Source organism: Pantherophis guttatus, chromosome 4 (genome assembly GCF_059756535.1).
Source record: "Pantherophis guttatus breed Tessera chromosome 4, ASM5975653v1, whole genome shotgun sequence".
Classification (NCBI taxonomy): Eukaryota; Metazoa; Chordata; class Lepidosauria; order Squamata; family Colubridae; genus Pantherophis; species Pantherophis guttatus.
The window spans coordinates 128,723,983-128,745,008 of NC_142066.1; the positions used below are offsets into that span (position 1 = coordinate 128,723,983).

The 21,026-nt window shown below is 39.0% G+C and overlaps 2 protein-coding genes and 1 pseudogene across 16 annotated transcripts in view; 2 read left to right on the forward strand and 1 right to left on the reverse strand.

Moving 5' to 3' along the window:
- SLC25A13 (solute carrier family 25 member 13) overlaps nucleotides 1–15,877 on the forward strand; it is a 153,612-nt gene extending 137,735 nt beyond the window's left edge. For all 6 annotated transcript variants that reach the window (XR_015734049.1, XM_034402107.3, XM_087892760.1 and 3 more), the window contains 3 exons: nucleotides 13,776–13,934; nucleotides 14,020–14,110; nucleotides 14,350–15,877. Coding sequence is in view for 5 of the 6 variants with exons in the window: in XM_034402107.3 (XP_034257998.2) it covers nucleotides 13,776–13,934; nucleotides 14,020–14,110; nucleotides 14,350–14,527 (428 nt within the window). In the remaining variant the exon portion in view is untranslated. The remainder of the gene's footprint in view (nucleotides 1–13,775; nucleotides 13,935–14,019; nucleotides 14,111–14,349) is intronic.
- LOC148114347 (uncharacterized) lies at nucleotides 267–2,068 on the forward strand (annotated as a pseudogene).
- Nucleotides 15,878–17,987: 2,110 nt separating the features above from the next.
- DYNC1I1 (dynein cytoplasmic 1 intermediate chain 1) overlaps nucleotides 17,988–21,026 on the reverse strand; it is a 212,867-nt gene continuing 209,828 nt past the window's right edge. For all 10 annotated transcript variants that reach the window (XM_034402103.3, XM_087892761.1, XM_034402096.3 and 7 more), the window contains one exon: nucleotides 17,988–18,935. In XM_034402103.3, coding sequence (XP_034257994.1) covers nucleotides 18,825–18,935 — 111 coding nt within the window. In that variant the 3' untranslated portion in view covers nucleotides 17,988–18,824. The remainder of the gene's footprint in view (nucleotides 18,936–21,026) is intronic.

Below are 21,026 nucleotides of genomic sequence, written 5' to 3' on the forward strand. Positions count from 1 at the left end.
CAGTATTAGATTAAATATAAGTATACCTAAAATTAATGAAATGTTTTTGGATAAAACTGAAATAAGGGAATGTGAAAAGGAAAATTTTATAGATGTGTTTTGGAATAATAGTGATATGTTGAAGGGCAGAGTTGACAGAAATATTCTTTACATTATTATTCAATGAAAAATAATGAAACGAAGTCATAAGTGTTAACAAAGATATAGTAAGGTTGCAAGTATGTTTGCCACATAAATAAAGTAACTAGAGAAATACTGCAACATGGATGTATTTTGCTTATGAAGTGACTGAGATACTTAACATGTATGCAAAGATTGAATCTACACCTGACAATTGAAAAAATACTATTTCTGTTCCCTTATGCAAAAGGTAAAGATAGTAAGAATCAAATTAAGACTTTACAGGGGTATTAATTGCTAAAGAAGGCTTTTTGAATTCTGTTCAAAATTCTGTTTTAAATAGTGCATGGGGTTACAAGCAAAATGTAGAAAATGTAGTAGAAGAATAAAGAGTATGCAGGCTAGCTTTTTCTTTCTAGAATTAATTGATTACTAATGTGAGAGTGTGAAAAAGGTTTATTATGCTATTTTGTAATTTAAAGAAAACATAATACAGGTAGTCTTCAACTTATGACCACAATTGAGCCCAAAATTTCTGTTGCTAAGTAAAACATTTGTTAAGTGAATTTTGCCCATTTTTCAACCTTTCTTGCTACAGTTGTTAAGTGAATCACTGCAGTTGTTAAGTTAGTAACAAGGTTATTAAATGAATCTGGTTCCCCCATTGACTTTGCTTTTCGAAAGGTTGAAGAAGCTGATCATATGACCCCAGGCACTACAACCATCATAAATGTGAGTCAGTTGCCAAGCATCTGGCATGGTGCGAAGAGGGGGTTGTGGGATTTTTTGGGGAAGTTTTTAGATAGGATTTTAAAGGGCTCTGGGAAGGCGGTGGGTTGTGTGGGTTTGGGGGAGAACCCGCAAGGTCCGGCTGAAGAGCACGGTACGGGAGGTGCGGGACTCAGGGTCAAGGAGGGGGTTAGAGCTTGTGCTGTTGGTGGATATTATATCAGTACTGTGGGTGGGAGGGGCAGACATGGCGGGAGCAGGGGGCCATATCATGTTATGGGAGTGCACGCTTGCTGTCTTCGAGCGGTGGCGCGATCCGGCCTCCAATGCTCCTCTCGTTCCCCAGGTTGCACAGACCCTCAGGCCCTGGGCCTTCAGCTGATGCTATGCAATGCCAAGTCTGTGGTAAATAAAGCCCCCCTCATTTTTTATCTAATTCAGGAGGGGGGAGCGGATCTGGCAGGAATTACGGAGACCTGGTTGGGCCAAGAGGGGGGGGTGCCCCTCGTTGAAATGTGTCCTCCTGGTTTCCGCGCATTTCATCAACTGAGGTCACAAGGTAGGGACGGAGGGGTGGCGGTTGTTATAAAAGAAGGTCTTGGTCCGAGGGAGGCCACTGTTCCTCAGATTGCCGGTTGTGAGTCCCTCCTGGTGAAGTGGGGTCATGGGGTACAGGTGGGCTTGCTGATCATGTACCTGGCTCCCTGCCACGTGGCAGCGGCCTTGCCCAAACTGCTCAACGTTGTAGCTGGGGTGGCGGTTGATACCCTGAGGCTTATGGTCATAGGGGATTTTAACCTGCCATCCATCGGTGAAGCGTCTGAGGCAGTGCGGGAGTTCATGGCTTCCATGACGGCTATGGACCTGACCCAGTTATTGCATGGCCCTACTCACCGGGGGGGAAACACTCTGGACTTGATTTTTGTCTCTGGTCAGTGGTTGAATGATCTCGATATTGGGGATATAGTGACTGAACCCTTGTCATGGTCGGATCATTCCCTCCTTCGCCTTGACCTTCGAACCGCTACACCCCACCACAGGGAGGTGGAACCGATGAGGTGGTTCCGCCCCAGGCGCCTGATGGATCCGGATTAGTTCCAGATGGAGCTTGGGCCATTTCCTTAGGCTCTGGCTCACGGCTCGACCGAAGACCTGGTGGCCGCCTGGGATAGGGCAGCCACTGGAGCTTTGGATCGGGTCGTGCCTTTGCGGCCTTTGACTCGGCACCAATCTTGCTTGGCTCCTTGGTTCACCGAGGAGCTGAGGGAGATGAAGTGCTGGAAAAGACGCCTGGAGAGCGGTTGGAGGGCCAGCCTGTCTGAATCTGACCGACTTACCTTGTGGCAGGGTGGATTTGATTTAAATCGAGTTGATTTAAATCATGATTTAAATCACGATTTAAATCACTAGTAAAAAGGCTTAATTTAAATCAACTCGATTTAAATCATAATTTTTAAAGAGCAACTATCATCTCTGCTACTCCTTTGACCCACTGTTGACTCACCGATAGTCCCAGTGTTGCAGAATATACAGCCTCATGCTATATAACTAAGGTCCATTTCATGCTGAATAAACTAAATTATTTATGTATCTTAAATAGAAAACTATCTTACGATAGATTTTTACCCCAAAAGTTTTTTATTAAAATAAATTCTATAAAAATCAAAAAAATCTGATTTAAATAAAAAAAATCCGATTTAAATCCAAAAAATCTGATTTTTTTGATTTTTTAAAAAAAATCATTGATTTGTATCCACCCTGCCTTGTGGCGATAAAAGCGGCAAAATGTAACTATTTTTCCACTCTTATTGCGTCATCAGATAACTGCCCGGCCGCCCTGTTTAGGGTGACCTGCTCCCTGTTCCTTCAGGAAGCGCGGGAGGACCCCTTGGAGGGTAGAGCCGAGGACTTTGTACAGTATCTGTATGATAAAATCGCTCAGATTCGGGAACATCTGGACTCTGACGGGGTAGATTCAGGGGAGAGGATGGAGGCAGGTCTTGAGAATATTATTTGGGAAGAGTTTGATTCTGTGATTCCCAAAGACGTGGACAGGATACTGAGTAGACTGAATGCTGCCACATGTTTATTGGACCCGTGTCCCTCCTGGTTGGTGCTGGCCTCTAGGGAGGTTACACGAGACTGGCTCCAGGGAATTTATAAATGCTTCTCTGAGTGAGGGTGTCTTTCCCGCTGCCTTGAAAGAGGCAGTGGTGAGACCCCACCTCAAGAAGCCTTCCCTGGACCCAGCAGTATTGGCTAATTACCGTCCAGTCTCCAACCTTCGCTTTCTTGCAAAGGTTGTTGAGAGTGTGGTAGCACGACAGCTCCCTCAGTACCTGGATGAATTGGCTTATCTAGATCCGTTCCAGTCGGGCTTCAGGCCTGGGTACAGCACGGAAACGGCATTGGTCGCATTGGTTGATGATCTCTGGAGGGCTCAGGACAGGGGTTGCTCCTCTGTCCTGGTCCTACTAGACTTCTCAGCGGCTTTTGATACTATCGACCATGGTATCATGCTGCACCGGCTGGAAGAGTTAGGGGTGGGAGGCATCAGGTTGTGGTGGTTCTCCTCCTCCCTCTCCGCAGTCAGTGTTGACAGGGGGGCAGACGTCGACCCTGAGGCCCCTTGTATGTGGGGTGCCACAAGGGTCGGTCCTCTCGCCCCTTCTGTTCAACATTTAGGTGAAGCCGCTGGGTGAGATCATCCATGGTTTCGGGGTGAAGTACCACCAGTACGCTGATGACACCCAGCTGTACATTTCCACCCCAGACCACCCCAATGATGCCCTTGAAGTGATGTCCCGGTGCCTGGAGGCTATACGGATCTGGATGGGGAGGAACAGACTCAGGCTCAACCCATCCAAGACCGAGTGGCTGTCGTTTCCGACATCCCAATATAGTCAGTTGGTGCCATCACTGACTATTGGGGGTGAGTCGTTGGCCCCCACGGAGAGGGCTCGCAACCTGGGGGTCCTCCTGGATTTACAGCTGCTTTAGAAGAGCACTTGATGGCTGTGGCCGGGAGGGTGTTTTATCAGGTTCGCCTGATTCGCCAGTTGCGTCCCTTTCTGGATCAGGACTCGTTAAATACGGTCACTCATGCCCTCTCCCCTTCCGCCTGGACTACTGCAATGCTCTCTACATGGGGCTCCCCTTGAGGAGCACCCAGAGGCTCCAGCTGGTCCAGAATACGACTGCGCAGGTAGTTATCGGAGCAACGGGGCGCTCCCATGTGACCTCCCTCCTGTGCGAGCTGCACTGGCTCCCGGTGGTCTTCCGGGTGCGCTTCAAGGTTTTGGTTACATCCTTTAGAGCGCTCCATGGCTTAGGACAGGGGTATCTACGAGACCGCCTTTTGTCACCAGTAGCCTCTCACCGACCAGTACGCTCCCATAGAGAGGGGCTCCTCAGGGTGCTGTCGGCCAAACAGTGTCGACTGACGGCCCCCATGGGGATAGCCTTCTCTGTGGGGGCACCCGCCATCTGGAACGAGCTCCCCCTGGAGATACGGAGGATCCCGGACCTGCACGCTTTCCGCCGTGCCATCAAAACATTACTTTTCCAGCAGGCCGGCCTGGCCTAACCTCTCTTTAAACTGTTTTTTAAAATTTTTAAATTTTAAATTTGTCTTATGAATTTGGGATGTTTTAAATTTCATTTTCCAGGCCAATTATTTAATTGTATTTTAATGATTTAATGATTTAATGATTTCGGGAGTAGGGTGGTATACAAATTCAATAAATCAATAAATCAATAAAATCTGAATTTTGATCACGTGATCATGTGGATGCTGCAACAGTTATAAGTGTAAAAAATGGTCATAAGTCACTTTTTTCATTGCCATTGTAACTTTGGACGGTGACTAAAAGAACTCTCATAAGTTGAGGACTACTTGTAAAGGGAACAAATTTGAAATTTATAATGCTTTGTGCAGTACGGTTGATTTCTGGGTAGAATATATTGAGAATAAATGCTGCAGTTAAAAATTGAGTAGAAAATAAAACAATGGGTGAAGTTTCCTTAGTTGTTTAATGTATATATGGATAAATATGCAGGTAATGTTTATGGTGAGGATTGAGGTTTATCAGCTGAGGATGTTAAGGTGCTTCTACTTCTTAATGCAAATGATGTATTATGATGATGTATTTGTATTTGCATTTGATGTAATGCAAATGATGTATTTAATTATTTATTTTATTTTATTTATTTTTTTATTTTATTTTTGAATTTGTATACCGCCCTTCTCCCTGAGGACTCAGGGCGGTGAACAGCCAAATAAAAACATCAAATACAAATATTAAAATACAGTTAAAAAAATATATATAAATTTTGCCCCATTAATTAAAACAATAAACCAAACAATTAAAAACACTTAAAAAGAATTAGGCCAGCCCGGCTTGTTGGAAAAGGAAGGTTTTAAGGGCACGGCGGAAGGCACTGAGGTCATGGATTCTCCTTATCTCAGGGGGCAACTGATTCCAGAGGGTGGGAGCCCCCACAGAGAAGTCCCTCCCCCTGGGGGTCACCAGCCTGCATTGTTTGGCTGATGGCACCCCGAGGAGGCCCTCTCTGTGGGAGCGCACGGGTCGATGGGAGGTCGTCGGTGGCAGCAGGCGGTCTCGGAGATAGCTAGGCCCTATGCCATGGAGCGCTTTAAAGGTGATAACCAACACCTTGAAGCGCACCCGGAAGACCACTGGGAGCCAGTGCAGCTCGCGCAGGAGCGGTGTTACATGGGAGCGCCATGCTGCTCCCGTCACTACCCGCGCTGCTGCGTTCTGGACCAGTTGGAGCCTCCGGGTGCTCTTCAAGGGGAGCCCCATGTAGAGAGCGTTACAGTAATCAAGGCGAGAGGTCACGAGGGCATGAGTGACTGTGCACAGGGAATCCCGATCAAGAAAGGGCCGCAACTGGCGGATCAGGCGAACCTGATAAAAGGTCCCCCTGGTTACAGCCGTCAGATGTTCCTCCAAGGACAGCTGTGTATCCAGGAGGACTCCCAGATTGCGAGCCCTCTCTGTGGGGGCCAAAGACTCTCCCCCAATAGTCAGTGATGGAGTCAACTGACTATATCGGGATGCCGGGAGCCACAGCCACTCAGTCTTGGAAGGGTTGAGCCTGAGCCTGTTCCTCCCCATCCAGATCCGTACAGCCTCCAGGCACTGGGACATCACTTCAAGGGCATCATTGGGGTGGCCTGGGGTGGAGATGTACAGCTGAGTATCATCAGCGTACTGATGGTATCTCACCCCAAAGCCACGGATGATCTCGCCCAGCGGCTTCACATAAATGTTGAACAGGAGGGGCGAGAGGACCGACCCCTGAGGCACTCCACATATAAGAGGCCTCGAGGTCGACCTCTGCCCCCCTGTCAACACGAACTGCGACCGGTCGGAGAGAAAGGAGGAGAACCACCGTAACACGGTGCCCCCCATCCCCAACTCTTCCAACCGGTGCAGCATGATACCATGGTCGATGGTATCAAAAGCCGCTGAGAGGTCTAACAGGACCAGAACAGAAGAGCAACCCCTGTCCCGAGCCCTGCAGAGATCATCAACCAACGCGACCAATGCCGTTTCCGTGCTGTGCCCAGGCCTGAAACCAGACTGGAACGGATCCAGATAGGATGTTTCCTCCAGGAATTGCGGAAACTGTCGCGCGACCACACTCTCAACAACCTTCGCCAGAAAGCGAAGGTTGGAGACAGGATGATAGTTGGCCAATATTGCCGGATCCAGGGACGGCTTCTTGAGGAGAGGCCTCACCACCGCCTCTTTCAAGGCCGCGGGGAAGTAACCCTCACTCAATGAAGCGTTGATAACACCCTGGAGCCAGCCTCGTGTAACCTCCCGGGAGGCCAGTACCAACCAGGAGGGACACGGGTCCAATAAACATGTGGCCGCACTAAGTCTCCCCAAAATCCTGTCCACATCATCGGGAGTCACAGCATCAAACTCCTCCCAGATAACATTCTCAAGACTATTCCTCGTCACCCTGCCCTGATCTACCCAGTCAGAGTCCAAGTCCCCCCGGATCTGAGCGATTTTGTCATACAGGTATTGTCCGAAATCCTCCGCCCTGCCTTCCAAGGGATCCTCCCGCGCTCCCAGATGGAGCAGGGAGCGGGTTACCCTGAACAGGGCTGCCGGACGATTCCCTGATGACGCAATAGAGGCGGAAAAGTAATTACACTTTGCCGTCTTTATCGCCACTAGGTAGGTCTTAATATGCGACCTTACCAGTGTTCGGTCAGATTCAGCGCGACTGGCCCTCCAACCGCTCTCTAGGCGTCTTTTCCGGCGTTTCATCTCCCTCAGCTCCTCGGTGAACCAAGGAGCCGTGAGGGATCGACAGCGGGTCAGAGGCCGCAAAGGCACGACTCGATCCAAGGCCCCACCAGCCGCCCGATCCCAGGCAGCTACCAGGTCCTCGGCCGAGTTGTGTGCCAGATCATCAGGAATTGGCCCAAGCTCCGTCTGGAACCTATCAGGATCCATCATTAAAAACCTGAATAATTTGCAAATTATTAAATAGATTATTAAATAAATAGATTGTATGATACAATGAGGTATTATTTGCATATTGATACCTCATATTTACTAAGATTATTTATTTATTATATTATATATATTATTCATATATTATATAAATATTTATTAACATGCTTGAGCCAGATTTGTTATATGGCAATGAAATGTACGTCAGAAGTAAAAAAGTATTATTTATTAATGTTGTATCCCATCTGACTCCCACAACTCTAGATGACCAACAACAATCAAAGAAAGTTTAATAAAATAAAATAAAACAAATACATAGAGTTAAGAATGAATATGATAAATTAATATAAAGTGAATACAAAAGTGAATAATCAATACAAAAATATTCTCATACAGAGAAAATGCATGAAAGTGTAAATATAAGACAAAAATTTGGTGGAAGAGGAAAACTGAGAAAAGCATGTGAATGTAGTTAATAAAATCCCCAAAAGAATGGGATGAAAAGCAACTGGACTACAGACATGGTGGAAGCAATGATGGTTTGGAAGGCTAAAAAGATACAGAGATGTGTAGTGAATGCTTTTGGTGAATAGCATTCACCAATGAATGCTATTCACCAATTTCCTCTTCCCTTTTTCACAGCTTTAATTTCTTCAACGTACTGTTTTATTGCACTTTTGCATAAAGAGCTTACCCCAAAAGGTGATGGATATGTTTCTATATAAAATAATTTAACATCATTAGCCATAATCATATTATCTATCTATCTATCTATCTATCTATCTATCTATCTATCTATCTATCTATCTATCTATCTATCATCATTTATCTATCACCACCTTATATGTCAGTTAAATCTAACTGGCATAATAAGGTATATCTTTGGATGAAATATAATATGAACTATAGACTTTTGGGCCATATGATGATGTATCAACAGAAGAATAAACATGAGATTTTAGAAGATTTATTTTGATTTAGGGAAAAGAGGACTAGTAAGTAGTAATGTTGAAAAGGTAAAAACTTTCTTGAATCAAGCTCCACCTCTGATGACTGTGTGGACACAGCCATGTAATTTTCTTGACAGTTCTAAGTGGTCTGTCATTGCCTCTTCCAGGACAGTTTATTTGTATTTTCCAGTCTAGCCTATAGGATATTTGCAATATCCTTTTTTTATTATTATTAAAGAGTTTTACAAAAAGAAAAAAAAATTTTTTACAAATATTTCCCCATTCCTCCCCTCTCTTCCTTATTCCCCACCCCCACCCCGAACTTCCCAGAACAAAATACAGGGTATAACAATTAACAATCATATGCTAAACTAAGCTAATTAACTAAGGATTCCTATCCCCCCCTTCACACTTTAACTCGCCTTTTACTTAACTAAATATTAATACTCTTAATTTTTCTATTCATTCATAAGCTATTTGATACTTTTTAGTCCGATATTTGTTTTGAATATAATCAATCCATCTTCTCCATTTCGATATATTTCTTTCTTGTGAATGATCTTTCAAATATGCTGAAATTTTTGCCATTTCTGCCAGATTCGCTACTTTTAATGTCCATTCTTCAATAGTAGGCAAATCTTCCTTCTTCCAATATTGCGCCACCAGAAGTCTAGCTGCTGGTTATTAAATTTAAAATCAATTTAGTCTCTATAACCATACAATCTGTAATTATACCCAGCAAAAACAATTGTGGAGTAAACTTTATCTTCTTTTTAAGAATATTTTGGATAATCCACCATATTTTAATCCAAAATGCTTTAACTTTTTTACAAGTCCACCATATATGATAATAAGTGGCATCATCACAATCACATCTCCAACACTTCGATTGCAAATTCGGATACATACAAGCCAACTTTTTAGGATCTAAATGCCATCTATAGAACATTTTGTAAAAATTTTCTCTTAAATTTTGTGCTTGCGTAAATTTTACATTTCTAACCCATATTTTTTCCCAAGTTTCCATCATTATTGGTTCCTGAATGTTTTGTGCCCATTTTATCATACAGTCCTTAACTAATTCCGTTTCTGAATCTATTTCTATCAATATATTATATAATCTTTTTATATTCATTTGACCTTGGTCTCTTGCAATATCCTGATGGTTCTCCAATCAATTGTGAATTAGGTCTGACTCTTCTTAGCTCTTGGCGATTAGCCAACACCAGCCCTCACCTACTACTGTGTAATGTAATATGGTCATTTCAGGAATGATCAACCCTACCTGTTGTGCCATGCTTGTTGACCTATGATAAAATAACCAAAATATCTTTACAAGATATTTGTAATATATGCTCCAAGGCATGTCACAACTTTTTGAGCACCCCCAATGTTTTGAAATTGAAAGTTGAAAAATTTGACATGCAGTATTTCCTGAAGCCTTCTCACCAGCATTTGTTCTGTTGCATTTTCTTTCACTTGCCCACCAACAATATAATCATCTGCATGCCCTTGTCAGCAATACTGAGAGACTATCAGCAAAAGGGGGCACCTTTTGTTGATTTCCAGGTTTGTGTTGGATGTATATATATATATTTATATATCTTGAATTTTTTAAAAAAACTGAATTTATGTTCAGAATCCACTAGGCTTCTGGTGCATATACAGAATAATCTTCTGAATGCTTGAATAAGATAAATGTTGAAATGATACAGGCAATGAGTAGGAGAGGGGAAATTGACTGAAAAAGACATTTCACCTGTAATATTAGCAAAATTTTAAATATCAATTTATGATAAAATCCAAATATGTCTCAAGAATGTACAGTGACAGGGAAAAGGATACTCAATGACATTGATTTTAGCTACTTTCTGTTTTATGGGAAGGAAGAGAAAAGTTATGTATAAAATAAAAAAAGTTGTGATTGTTATCATGTATAAGTAACAGTGGGTGAGCTACTTTAGACAGTATATTTGAAATGCTGCATTCTAATGGGTTCAGAAAGGAAAAACTCCTGTTATTATGATAAATAATAGAAATGTAATGGCTATGGAGAAACCATGCCTTTTTTGCATGGAATGAAAAGGAAAACAGTAAATACTTTTTCTCTGTCCTGCTGTGATTCTGCTAAGGGGAGTCATAGAATCATCAGAAATCAGTTGTTTTTTTTTTGGCATCGTGTTGCCCACTGCCCTCAAAAACATGTTTTCCTGAACTTTTTACATTCTGTCTTCTAAATGGAAAAAAAAAAAATCAATAGAAGCATTTTTGTTTTCTCATTTCTGAAATGCAGGCATTAATTCCTGGATATTTCAACTTTTGAGCTCTGTGACAAAAAATACTGAATAGTTTGGAATACTAGATTGTCTTTGTTATTTTTTAATTGGCAGGTTTTTGTACTCAGACTCGGTATTTCTCAATCTTGGCAACTTGAAGATGTGTAGAGTACAAATCTTAGAATTCCCCAGCCAGCTTCAATTCTGGGAGTTGAAATCCATGCATTTTGAAGTTATCAAGGCTGAGAAACACTGCTCTAGAATCTGTTACATCAATTATTCCATGAAGCCAAATTGGCTTTTTGACTGATTCGTAGATTATCTGCTATTGGCTGTAGCCGTTAAAGTGATACAAGATACCACTACAATTCTTGACTCATGCTGTTGCTTAAAAGGAAGATCATAGAGCTTACTTTCACACAAGATTTGGCAGTGAATTCATCATCAGGGATTGGAGTTGCAAGACACCAATAAGGAGCCATCTTTCCACAACATTTCAAATATTCTCAGAACAGTGAGAACAGTGAGAACATCAGTAAAGATAGTTGATGAATTGGTCATCTACTGAACTCCATAATCAGATTGGGATTTGAAGACAGGTTTCTAGATCCCAACCTGTCACCTTCAAGAAGCTGTTCGGGATATACCATTAATGTAATAGTGAAAGAAGAAGTTCATTTGGGGGGAGGGAGTGTTGGGTTTTGTGTGTGTGTGTGTGTGTGTGTGTGTGAGTGTGAGTGTGTGTGTGTTTAGTATGCTTTTAGTTCTCTATGTAATCTCTGCTTTACAGGAATTAAAGTCAATTAATAGCAACACAGTTAAATGTGGTTTGAAAACTCCTGGTTTGTAATTGTGGAATTCCTCCTGATAGATGTAGTTGGTAATTCAGCAGAAAACAAAATGTTTGGCCATGGCATCACAAAGTTAATTGCACTTGCTGATTTCTACAAGGGGAATATCTTAGAAACATTTGCGGACATCAACTAACTCTTATCCCAACCACATTTATGTGATGGCACAATTTCTGTGAACAGACATATGTCTTGCTGTATTTTCAAGTGTTAACAAATTGTTAAAGTCCAGCTTCTAATAAGCATAAGCCAGAATAATTGCTTGTGAAAAAGTTTTAAGTTTTAAGAGCAATGGTTCTTGTACATAAAAGAGCGTACATCGGATTTTAAATGTGAAAAGTCACAGTACCTTCTTCTTTCTTTCTTTTGGTTTTGGAGAATGGACAAGCAGTTCTTATTTTAGTGATAAACACACACTTTTACATCTCTTTCAAAGCAGTCTACTAAAAAAAAAGTGAGATTGTGTTCTGTAGCCAAACCATAGTGGTTTGGATGAAAAAGGTTACAGAATTATTAAGCTTTAGAGAGAAGGAGGAGGGGGGAAAAGCAAAGGAGATTTATGCATCTTTGTCTGACCACATTGGTTTGGAAGCGCTGCAGAATGGAAAAGTAATAAAATAAGAAGAGACAGTGTTTTCGGAATACTGTACAATCTTTTATTTTTTATTCCCCCTCCCTATTCAGTTCTAAATATGGCAAACTGCATTATATTTATTTTCAAAAAATGTTGATTGGCATCCTAAACTTATTAGATGTGATGTGCTTTTTGCCTTCCATTGACATGCTACATAGGAACTGGTTTGGAGTTCATGTTTTAAATCTTTGTTGCTTTCTATTGTTTATCTGCCAGCAATAGTCATCCAGCAAGACTTTGCAGAAGATGTTAGATGTTAAAATATATGTGTCTGGCCGTAGAAATACAAAACACAATTAAATTGGGAGTTTTACTATTTTTTGAATTGGGAAATATGTTCCTATGTACAACATTCTGTTTCTGTCCAGACTTCTAATAAGCTACATACCTAAATTAAGAAGCAAGGTGAAGAAAAGACTGATTTCCAGAACTTTGCGCAGATGATATATAATAGAAATCACAGAAGAGTCCTATTTTAAAACTTCAAAACTATTTAAACTTGCTAGTTTAAATATGCTTTAAGTATTTCTGATTCATTAATTGAAAATACAGCCAACTGTGATATTTTCTCAATGCATTGGATGAGTTCAACGTGCAGGACAAAGAAATGCTAATTTATTTATTTATTTTTTCTTCACTTCACAAATATTTTCTCTTAGTTGAGGCAAACAAAAAGATACAAAAAATATTAATCATGATCATATTCAGATGGAAAGAGAGGAAAAAAGCAAAAAATTCTCCTGAATTTTTTCTAGTGTTAAATGGAACAGTAGAATATTTTATTTCATATTCAAAACCAAGCAAAATTTCCCATCCACAAGAATTGAGTGAACCAATTTTTATAACCATGCAAGAGCAGGCTTAAGATCCAGGAGCATTTCTAAGTGTTTTCTTTACTTATTAACCCACTTTTTTAGGAAGGACTGCCTATTTTTTCTTTTTATCAGTGGCTTTTAAATAGTTTGGTAAAATAGTTTATGGTGACTGCTACAATTATCTTTCCTGGAGGACTTTTTTACAAATTTTAAGCAGGGAGTGGTTATAGAGCAATTTTTAATTTAAAAAAAAATTAGAAGTACAAACAAAGAAAGAAGAAAGAAATAAAATGTAGATTAGATTTAATGCTTATCAATAGTCACTGGTTTACTAATGAATTTACTGTGATAATATTAACAATATAAAACATTGTGGTAAAATATCACATAATCTCTGACATAATAATACCTATTGGTGCATCTTTTGATTAGTATTGCCTTTAGTATTGATTAATGTTGCCTTTACCAAAACAGTTCACACATGTCTGACAATCATTCCTAGACATCTAGAATTTCATTTTTCAGTTTCTCAAATAATTACATCCTCTGTGTTAGATACAACTACAACTTCTCATAATCAAATTTCAAAGGTGTGGTATATAATTCAACATTGTATTAAGTTCTTTAACATTTAAAGATTACTTACATGTTAGGAATCTTTAGAAGTGATGCATGATCTTACATATTTGGACTCAGTCTTGCTGGTGATTTAGATTATATGTTTCTGTCTTGTTATTTCCACTGGGAATTTAATAGATAGCTTCCTTTAAAAAAAAAGCTTTATTAAAATGTGGATTTTACTTGTCAAAATTCTTAGGTGAATCATATGAAATTGCATCCAACTGAGAATGCAAGTGACTCCTTTGAAAATGGTTTCCTCTCTTCCCTTGTTTTCTTCAGGAATGCCAGCTGCATCTTTAGTGACACCTGCAGATGTGATAAAGACAAGGTTACAGGTAGCAGCCCGGGCAGGACAAACAACTTACACTGGTGTCATTGATTGCTTTGGAAAGATCTTACGAGAGGAAGGTCCAAGGGCTTTTTGGAAAGGAGCTGCAGGTAACATTTGAGGGCATTTATTAAGGGATGGGAGTGTTTCTATAAGCCTAAATGTTAATATGATTGTTTTTCATTTTACTTTCAGCTCGTGTATTTCGTTCATCCCCTCAATTTGGAGTAACCCTAGTGACATATGAGCTACTGCAGCGATGGTTTTACATTGATTTTGGAGGAGTGTAAGTACCTTACATTAACTAATTTGTTTTAGTGGGAGAGATCTAGACAATGAATGTGGTATCAAAGAGCAAAAACATACTTTCAGAGTTCAAAGTGAATATTCAAATTACTCTATGATCTGGGGGTATGGATCACTAGTAAGAGGAAAGAGAAAAATGGGCATGGGTTACAGAAAGAACTTGTTTTCAAAGGTATTTTAGTTAAAGGTTGCATTAAAAAAAATTTTTTTTTATTGCAGAAAACCAGCAGGATCTGAACCAGTGCTTAAATCTAGAATCACCCTCCCTGCACCTAACCCTGACCATGTTGGGGGTTACAAACTGGCTGTTGCCACATTTGCAGGAATTGAAAATAAATTTGGACTTTATTTACCTCAGTTTACATCGATGTCTCCTACCTCTAGAACAGCATTATAAGCCACAACATAGTTATAAGTAATAGTTGGCAAAAGAACCATGTGTCTGATCAATCTTTATACTTCAGTCCTTTAGTTTTTCTGTCTGAGCAAAGCCTTATCTAGAAATTTCTTTTCCTTCCCCATTTTTCCACTTTAGATATGCACTTCCTATATCAGATCACTGTCACGTTTCTGCTAAAATAGTTGTTAATTTGGACCCATGAATGTATCTCCCTCCCCCAATTACTTATACTTGGAATTGTGAATGTACTTTGGCTGATTTTGAAAACTTATAATTATTTTTCTTGTTGGTGGGCAAACAGGGAACGTTGGGATGGTAGAATATGGCTTTTGGCATCAGATGATGTTCTGCCATCATGACTGCATAAATAGGTATTAGGGCTGAGCAGCACTTCAGATCTAAAGGCAAAAATACACTTTACTGTACAAATATGTGAATGTAGCTCATCTGCAATGGCTTAATACAGTTGTTGGTTTGTCTGGGATCAGGCAGTTGCCCTGTGCAGGCAGTCCCTGGAAATATACCTTTGGTTTAAGGCATGATAGATTCATGCCTTCAGGTAAGCAAATACTTGTTTTCTAAACAAACTGTATGGCTCTGTTGGATATACTCTTATATACATTTACATATTGTGTATGTGTGTGTATACAGTTTACACACGTTTACATATGCATGTATCTAGGATTTTCTTATATGCAACAGAGATCATGATGCTATATGAATTATTTAAACATCAGATTATGCATTTGTTACATATTCAATCTATGTACAGTAGGATTCAAAATGTATCAGTGAGCCGTACTGAATTCTGAAAATGTATTTTACATACACTGGATTCCTGAATTATATTATAGAGCAGTGTTTCTCAACCTTGGCAGCTTTTAAGATGACTGGATTTCAACTCCCAGAATCCCCCAGCCAGTAAGGAATTGAAGTCTTAAAGTTGCCAAGGTTGAGGAAGACTGTTACTGAGCTTTTTATGGGCATTGTGTTTTTGTAATTTAAACCATGTCAACAAATGTTAAGCAATTTACATTCCTGCTAACAGAATTATGACTGGATAAACCTGGGAAAGAAATGTAGATTTCCATAATCTATGCACTTTGTGGAAGAATGTAGCCGTTATTCTCCGCAATGGTATTTCACAATCCAGGCGAGAGCCACCAAAAGATAGTGTTGTATACTCTCAATCATTTTCCATGCTTTGCTGCATTGATGTGAATGGAAGCTGCACCCAACAGGTCTGGAATTTGCCCCTACCGATATTTGGAATACTTTTTATGTAATGCACTTAGGAATAATTGCTGCTTGTTTAAATAAATGCAATAAAAGAATTCAAGCACTGTATTAATGTTGTTTGCCTTAATTACTGCGCTGTAAGTAGAAAATACTTTTGTGAAAGTTCTTACTAATTTTTTTTTAATTAAAAGATTTTTTAATAATAACAACCATTACAAATATTTTGCCTATTCATTTAGTTTGAAAATTATCCACTCAGATTCTGTGCATGGAATGGTATGCTTAAAGCTGTGTCCGTGGTCACATTTCCATATATAAGTATGTGGGATTTGGAAAAGAAATCCCAGAGCTGATACAGCATACAGTTAGAAGCAGAGTTATATAACATTGCATAGTACCATGATAGCAGATTTGAGTATTTGTTTTTAAATCTAGAAAATTAAAATTAAGTCCTTATTCTGTCACTGCTTTTTGGAGTGTAGTTTCCAATCCAGAAGTCATACACGCATATTCTGGATGAGTAAAAATAATCAAGAACAATCTCCAAAACTCGGTGGGTGGGTGGGTGAGCACGCGGGCGCACACCTGTATACATGTGTACCAAAATAAAACTTTTTTTTGTAATTCTAACTTGGCAACTATTTATGTGTATAGGTTGTTCCATCTCTTCAGTGGATATGTACAACTTTTAAATTATGTGGTTATACAGTACAAAAGTACTGAATTCTTATAATTTGAAAATTTCTTCTGATAGATGTTGAACACCTTCAGATGTCTAATTTTTAATTTTCAGTCTATGGTTCTTGGAATATTAAAACTGTACAATTTGATGAGATAATCTTTAAGAATTGAGAAGTATGGGCAGAAAGACTCAAACTTCACAAGTGCTTTCTTTGCAGCTTCAAACATGCATAACGGTGCTGTTACATTTTGTCTGCAGGCCAGATGAAGAACTTTATAGGATGGAAAAATATGTGCCCCAAGGGCTACTTTCTATAGCCCTTGCATCCTTAGAATTATACCACTGAAATTTAACAGCATGTTGATTTTTCAGAGTACAATTTGTCTTTTCTTGAAACAAAAATATCTAAAACAGGTTGTCGGGTTCTATTATATAAAGATTCATTTCTTCATGTCCCACATCTGTTGAGAACCAAAATGAAGAAAAACTATTGGAAGTTGAGCTTTTATTTGCTACTGAAAAATCTGAGAATCTCTTCTACCTTTCTAGAGCATCAGTACAAAATGGATCTAACAATAGACAGAGACTCGCAGTGTTTCTTAATTTTTTAAGCTTTCAATAATAGCATCTGCAAGATTATTCACAAATTATAACCTAAAGTGTGATTCTGGGGATGCAATTTAGTTTTAAAATTTTGATTACAACAGAAGACTTGCTAAGTTCTGTTCTGAGCTGAAGTTTGCACTTTTGGAGCAAACACATATTCTTTCCATTGACTGGTCATGCCTTCTACATGAAAACCCATGACTGGTGAAGAAAGGCCTTCCAAATCCATGTGTCAGATAACAGTCTGAACAGAAAACATATTTCCTACATACCAGTCCAAGTAGACCAGGGATGAGATTGATTCAGAACATATGGCTCAAGGTCAAAACATCAGTTTTAGAATGAGACACATAGTGGGTTCAAGTTATGGCCAAACTTTGAAACAGGAAGAAAGTGTAGTTCAGTCAAATATTCTGTACATGATTACAAACACCAAGACAATCTTGGAAGTGTAAGGCTTGGTTTTTTTGAGATGGCTCAACTATTAAGCAATTACTCAGCTAAAATGGCATGTGCTGGATGACTTAGAAGTAATAACCAAAGACAGTTTTGTTTCTTCATGTTGGAAGATAGGCCAGGTAACTAGTACTGTGCTTTAACTTATATGAATAAAAAAAATCTACCACATTAGTTTGAAGTAATTGGTTTCTGTGGGTGAAATATACTTGGGGTAGGAAGTGGCACATGGAGCAAATTATCTTGAGCCAACCCTATACAATTTCATGGGATTTGTGGTGGCACTGGATTGAAAAAAGTATATCTAATCACCAAGCCTTGTTACAAAAAAAAAATATCCTGGTATGGAAAATAATTTAATTTCCATTCAGGTTGTTTCCTAAGGATGACATTAGAAGGACATTGGAAGCACTTTAATATGTAAGAATGAATTTGATTTATTTTCTTAAGGAAAGCAAAAAAGAGCAAGTCATGTTACAACTATATAAGCCTCTTTATTCAAATACTCTCATTTACTGTTAAGAGATAGGTTTAATACAAAAAGAGTAACACATGGCCACAGTACACCTTTCAACATTGACTTAGTAGTAACAGCAACTGCAGCCCAATTCAGATGGATACTACTGATATGTAACAAGTATCAGTGACCAACATGAAATATTAAACTGCCAGGAAATCATAGGTATTGATTGATTTGTTTGATTTATTCAACCTATTACAGCTACCATTTTATTACAAAGTGACTTCCTGTAATTGTTATTTAGAATTAAAGATGATTCCAACATGCATGGGAATGCAATGAATGTTGATTCATTATACACATGCTTTACTGCTTTCAAATAAGTATGTTCCATGCGCAGACTGGAATAGATAATGATTAGCAATATTTATTTAGTACATCCATTCATTATGTAAGTCACCATGTGAATCACCACATCTAAAAACTTTGGCCCAGTCCTAAGTCACAAAGCACATCACATCTGCATCCAATCATATCTGACTTCATATAGATTTACCCGGACTGGGCCAAATAAAAGGTTATGAACTCAAGTTTACTTAGGGGTTGTTTATTGCAATTACTAAAGTAATCAACTAGGCAGCAACATAATTCCCTTGCATTTTTTTCTTATTTATAACTTTTCTAGAAGAAATATGAGATGAAGCAATATTTCCAGGCTACTAAGCACAGTATGATTAGTAAGAAAGAACCTGATGAGTAATGCTGGCAGGAACACTGCTAGCAACAGTATACTGAACTAATGCTCAATGGAGGTTTCATCAACAGATAGAAGGGAAGGACTAGGCTTTCTTCTAAGCAGCTATTTCCATGGTGACTTCTTCTTCACTGTCAGCTCTGTTGGCCCTGATCTCTACCAAAGTGCGTGCAAAGCGAGTCCATTCATCACTGTGAGGCACAGCAAGCTGCAAGGATAAAAAAATTGAGAGATAAAAGTAATTTAAGACTGAAGAAATTAAAAAAGTTTCAAAGCAACAGTTGAATCATCATTAAAGGCAATTATTGTTTGGAACTGTAAAATCTAGATGAAAATTTTGACAACCAGTTTCAGTATCTAAGACAGGGAAGGACTGACTCCGTTTTATAAGGGCGCAATATCACCTATCTAAAGGTGAATGTAACTTTGAAATCAAAATAATTTCCTCCTCTCTAAACTTGAAGGAAGTCCAAAAATCTTTACTTTTTAATGAGTGACCATGAGTGGACTGGAGATCCTATAATGGCAAGATGTGATTTCCTAAATTAATCTGAATGTTTGCAATTTCTACCTTACAAAATATGGGCCTACATGGAGAAGCCATATTGGTAGAATTGCATCTTACAGCCAGTTTTCAAGGAAGTTTTGACAAATGCATTCCACTTTCTCCAAAAACAGCTGACTTCATTAAGTCTGTCTAGTTTTCAACCAACAAAGAGATGGACAAAGGAGATAATTCAATAATTTGAAACTAAGAACTACCATGCATAAATAAATAGTTGGCATATCTAAAGCAATTAGTTCAAGAGCTTTGTGGGTTTGTGTGTGTCAGGAGTTAAAAGCAGTCTACACCTGCTTTAGTTCTCTTGATGTATCTGTCGAAAAAGAATCCTAGAATTGTCATACCAGAAAATTTCCATGTCAGGCGAAGCAAGTCAGAAACAGTCTTGCAAACTAGTCAAATTTATCTGTTGAATTCCTACAACTGTTGTTGCTAAACAAATATAAGTAGATTTGTTCAAACTCAAAATGGCACAAAGCCAAACAAAAAATAAATTAGAAAATCTTGAACAAACCATGTCCCCCCGTTTTTATATATTAACTAAGCCAAAAGCAAACTAAAAAGATAACCTTCTAACACTGGTTCACTATTTAAAACCATGCATAAATATCTGATTCCTATGGTGCTTGAAAAGCGAAAGCCAAGGAAATCCCCACTAGTTATCTTATCCTTATGCAGAGTTACAATTTTTGAGAATGCAAAATAAAATTGAAGTTGGTTTCTTTCATAGACTTAGAGCAGGTTTCAGGCTGGTTCAGGGTAGTCTGATCCACAAAGCTGCTAAGGCAAGTAATAATGAATTTAAATCAACCAGCTCTTTTATGGTTGAATAGTCTATAGTTTCTCTCTGGATGCTTGTGAGAGAAAAGAACTGTTGAAAGTTGTAGGCACAATATAAACTTTTCTGTAGATAAGTAAGAAATATATATATATATATATTTCAGGACATGAAACTGTTGTTCATTCTGGATATGTGTGTGTGTATATGTGTATCTGTGTGTCTGTTTGTGTATATGTTCTTTCACTATCAGACAGCCATTAAACCCAGTGATGTTTCTAGTAACTTTCCAAAACATAATATTCCAGATTATAAAATAAAGGAATATATCAGATTATAATAGTTAAATTTTAGTGGTGTTAAAAAGTGTTAAAAGGTTTAGATCAGAGGACACAAATTTCACAGACTTTTTACAAGCTTAGTTGCACATTTCTATATGTATTTTTAGAAATACTGTATTTTTTGGACTATAAAATGCACTGGTGTATAAAACACACCAAGATGTTGAAGAGGTAAACAAGAAAAAAAAAGGGTTTTGCCCTCCCCGGCCATCTGAAGCATTCTGCAGGCCTCCCAAAGCCTGTGTGTACCCTGTTTTTGCGAAAAACTGGCCCTTTTTAAAAGTAAAAATGGGACTAAAGAGGCAGGGCTTCAGGAGACCAAAAATGGCTGTATTTGGTGTATAAGACACACCAACATTTCCACCCTCTTTTAGGGGGAAAAAGTGTGTTTATACTCCGAAAAGTACGGTAATAACAAGGATTTTTGTTATTGTCAATAACTTGTCAATAACTTCCTTTCCAAATCACCTCAAAGTAAATAAACCAAGAAAGGGGTTGGGAACAAATAGGATAAGGAAGAGAAAGTGATTCGGGTGTTGAAAATCATAGAGAGGGGATACCCTATGGAATTAGGACTGGGTAATGTAAGAACAATATTAGGAAAAGAAAGGCAGAAGA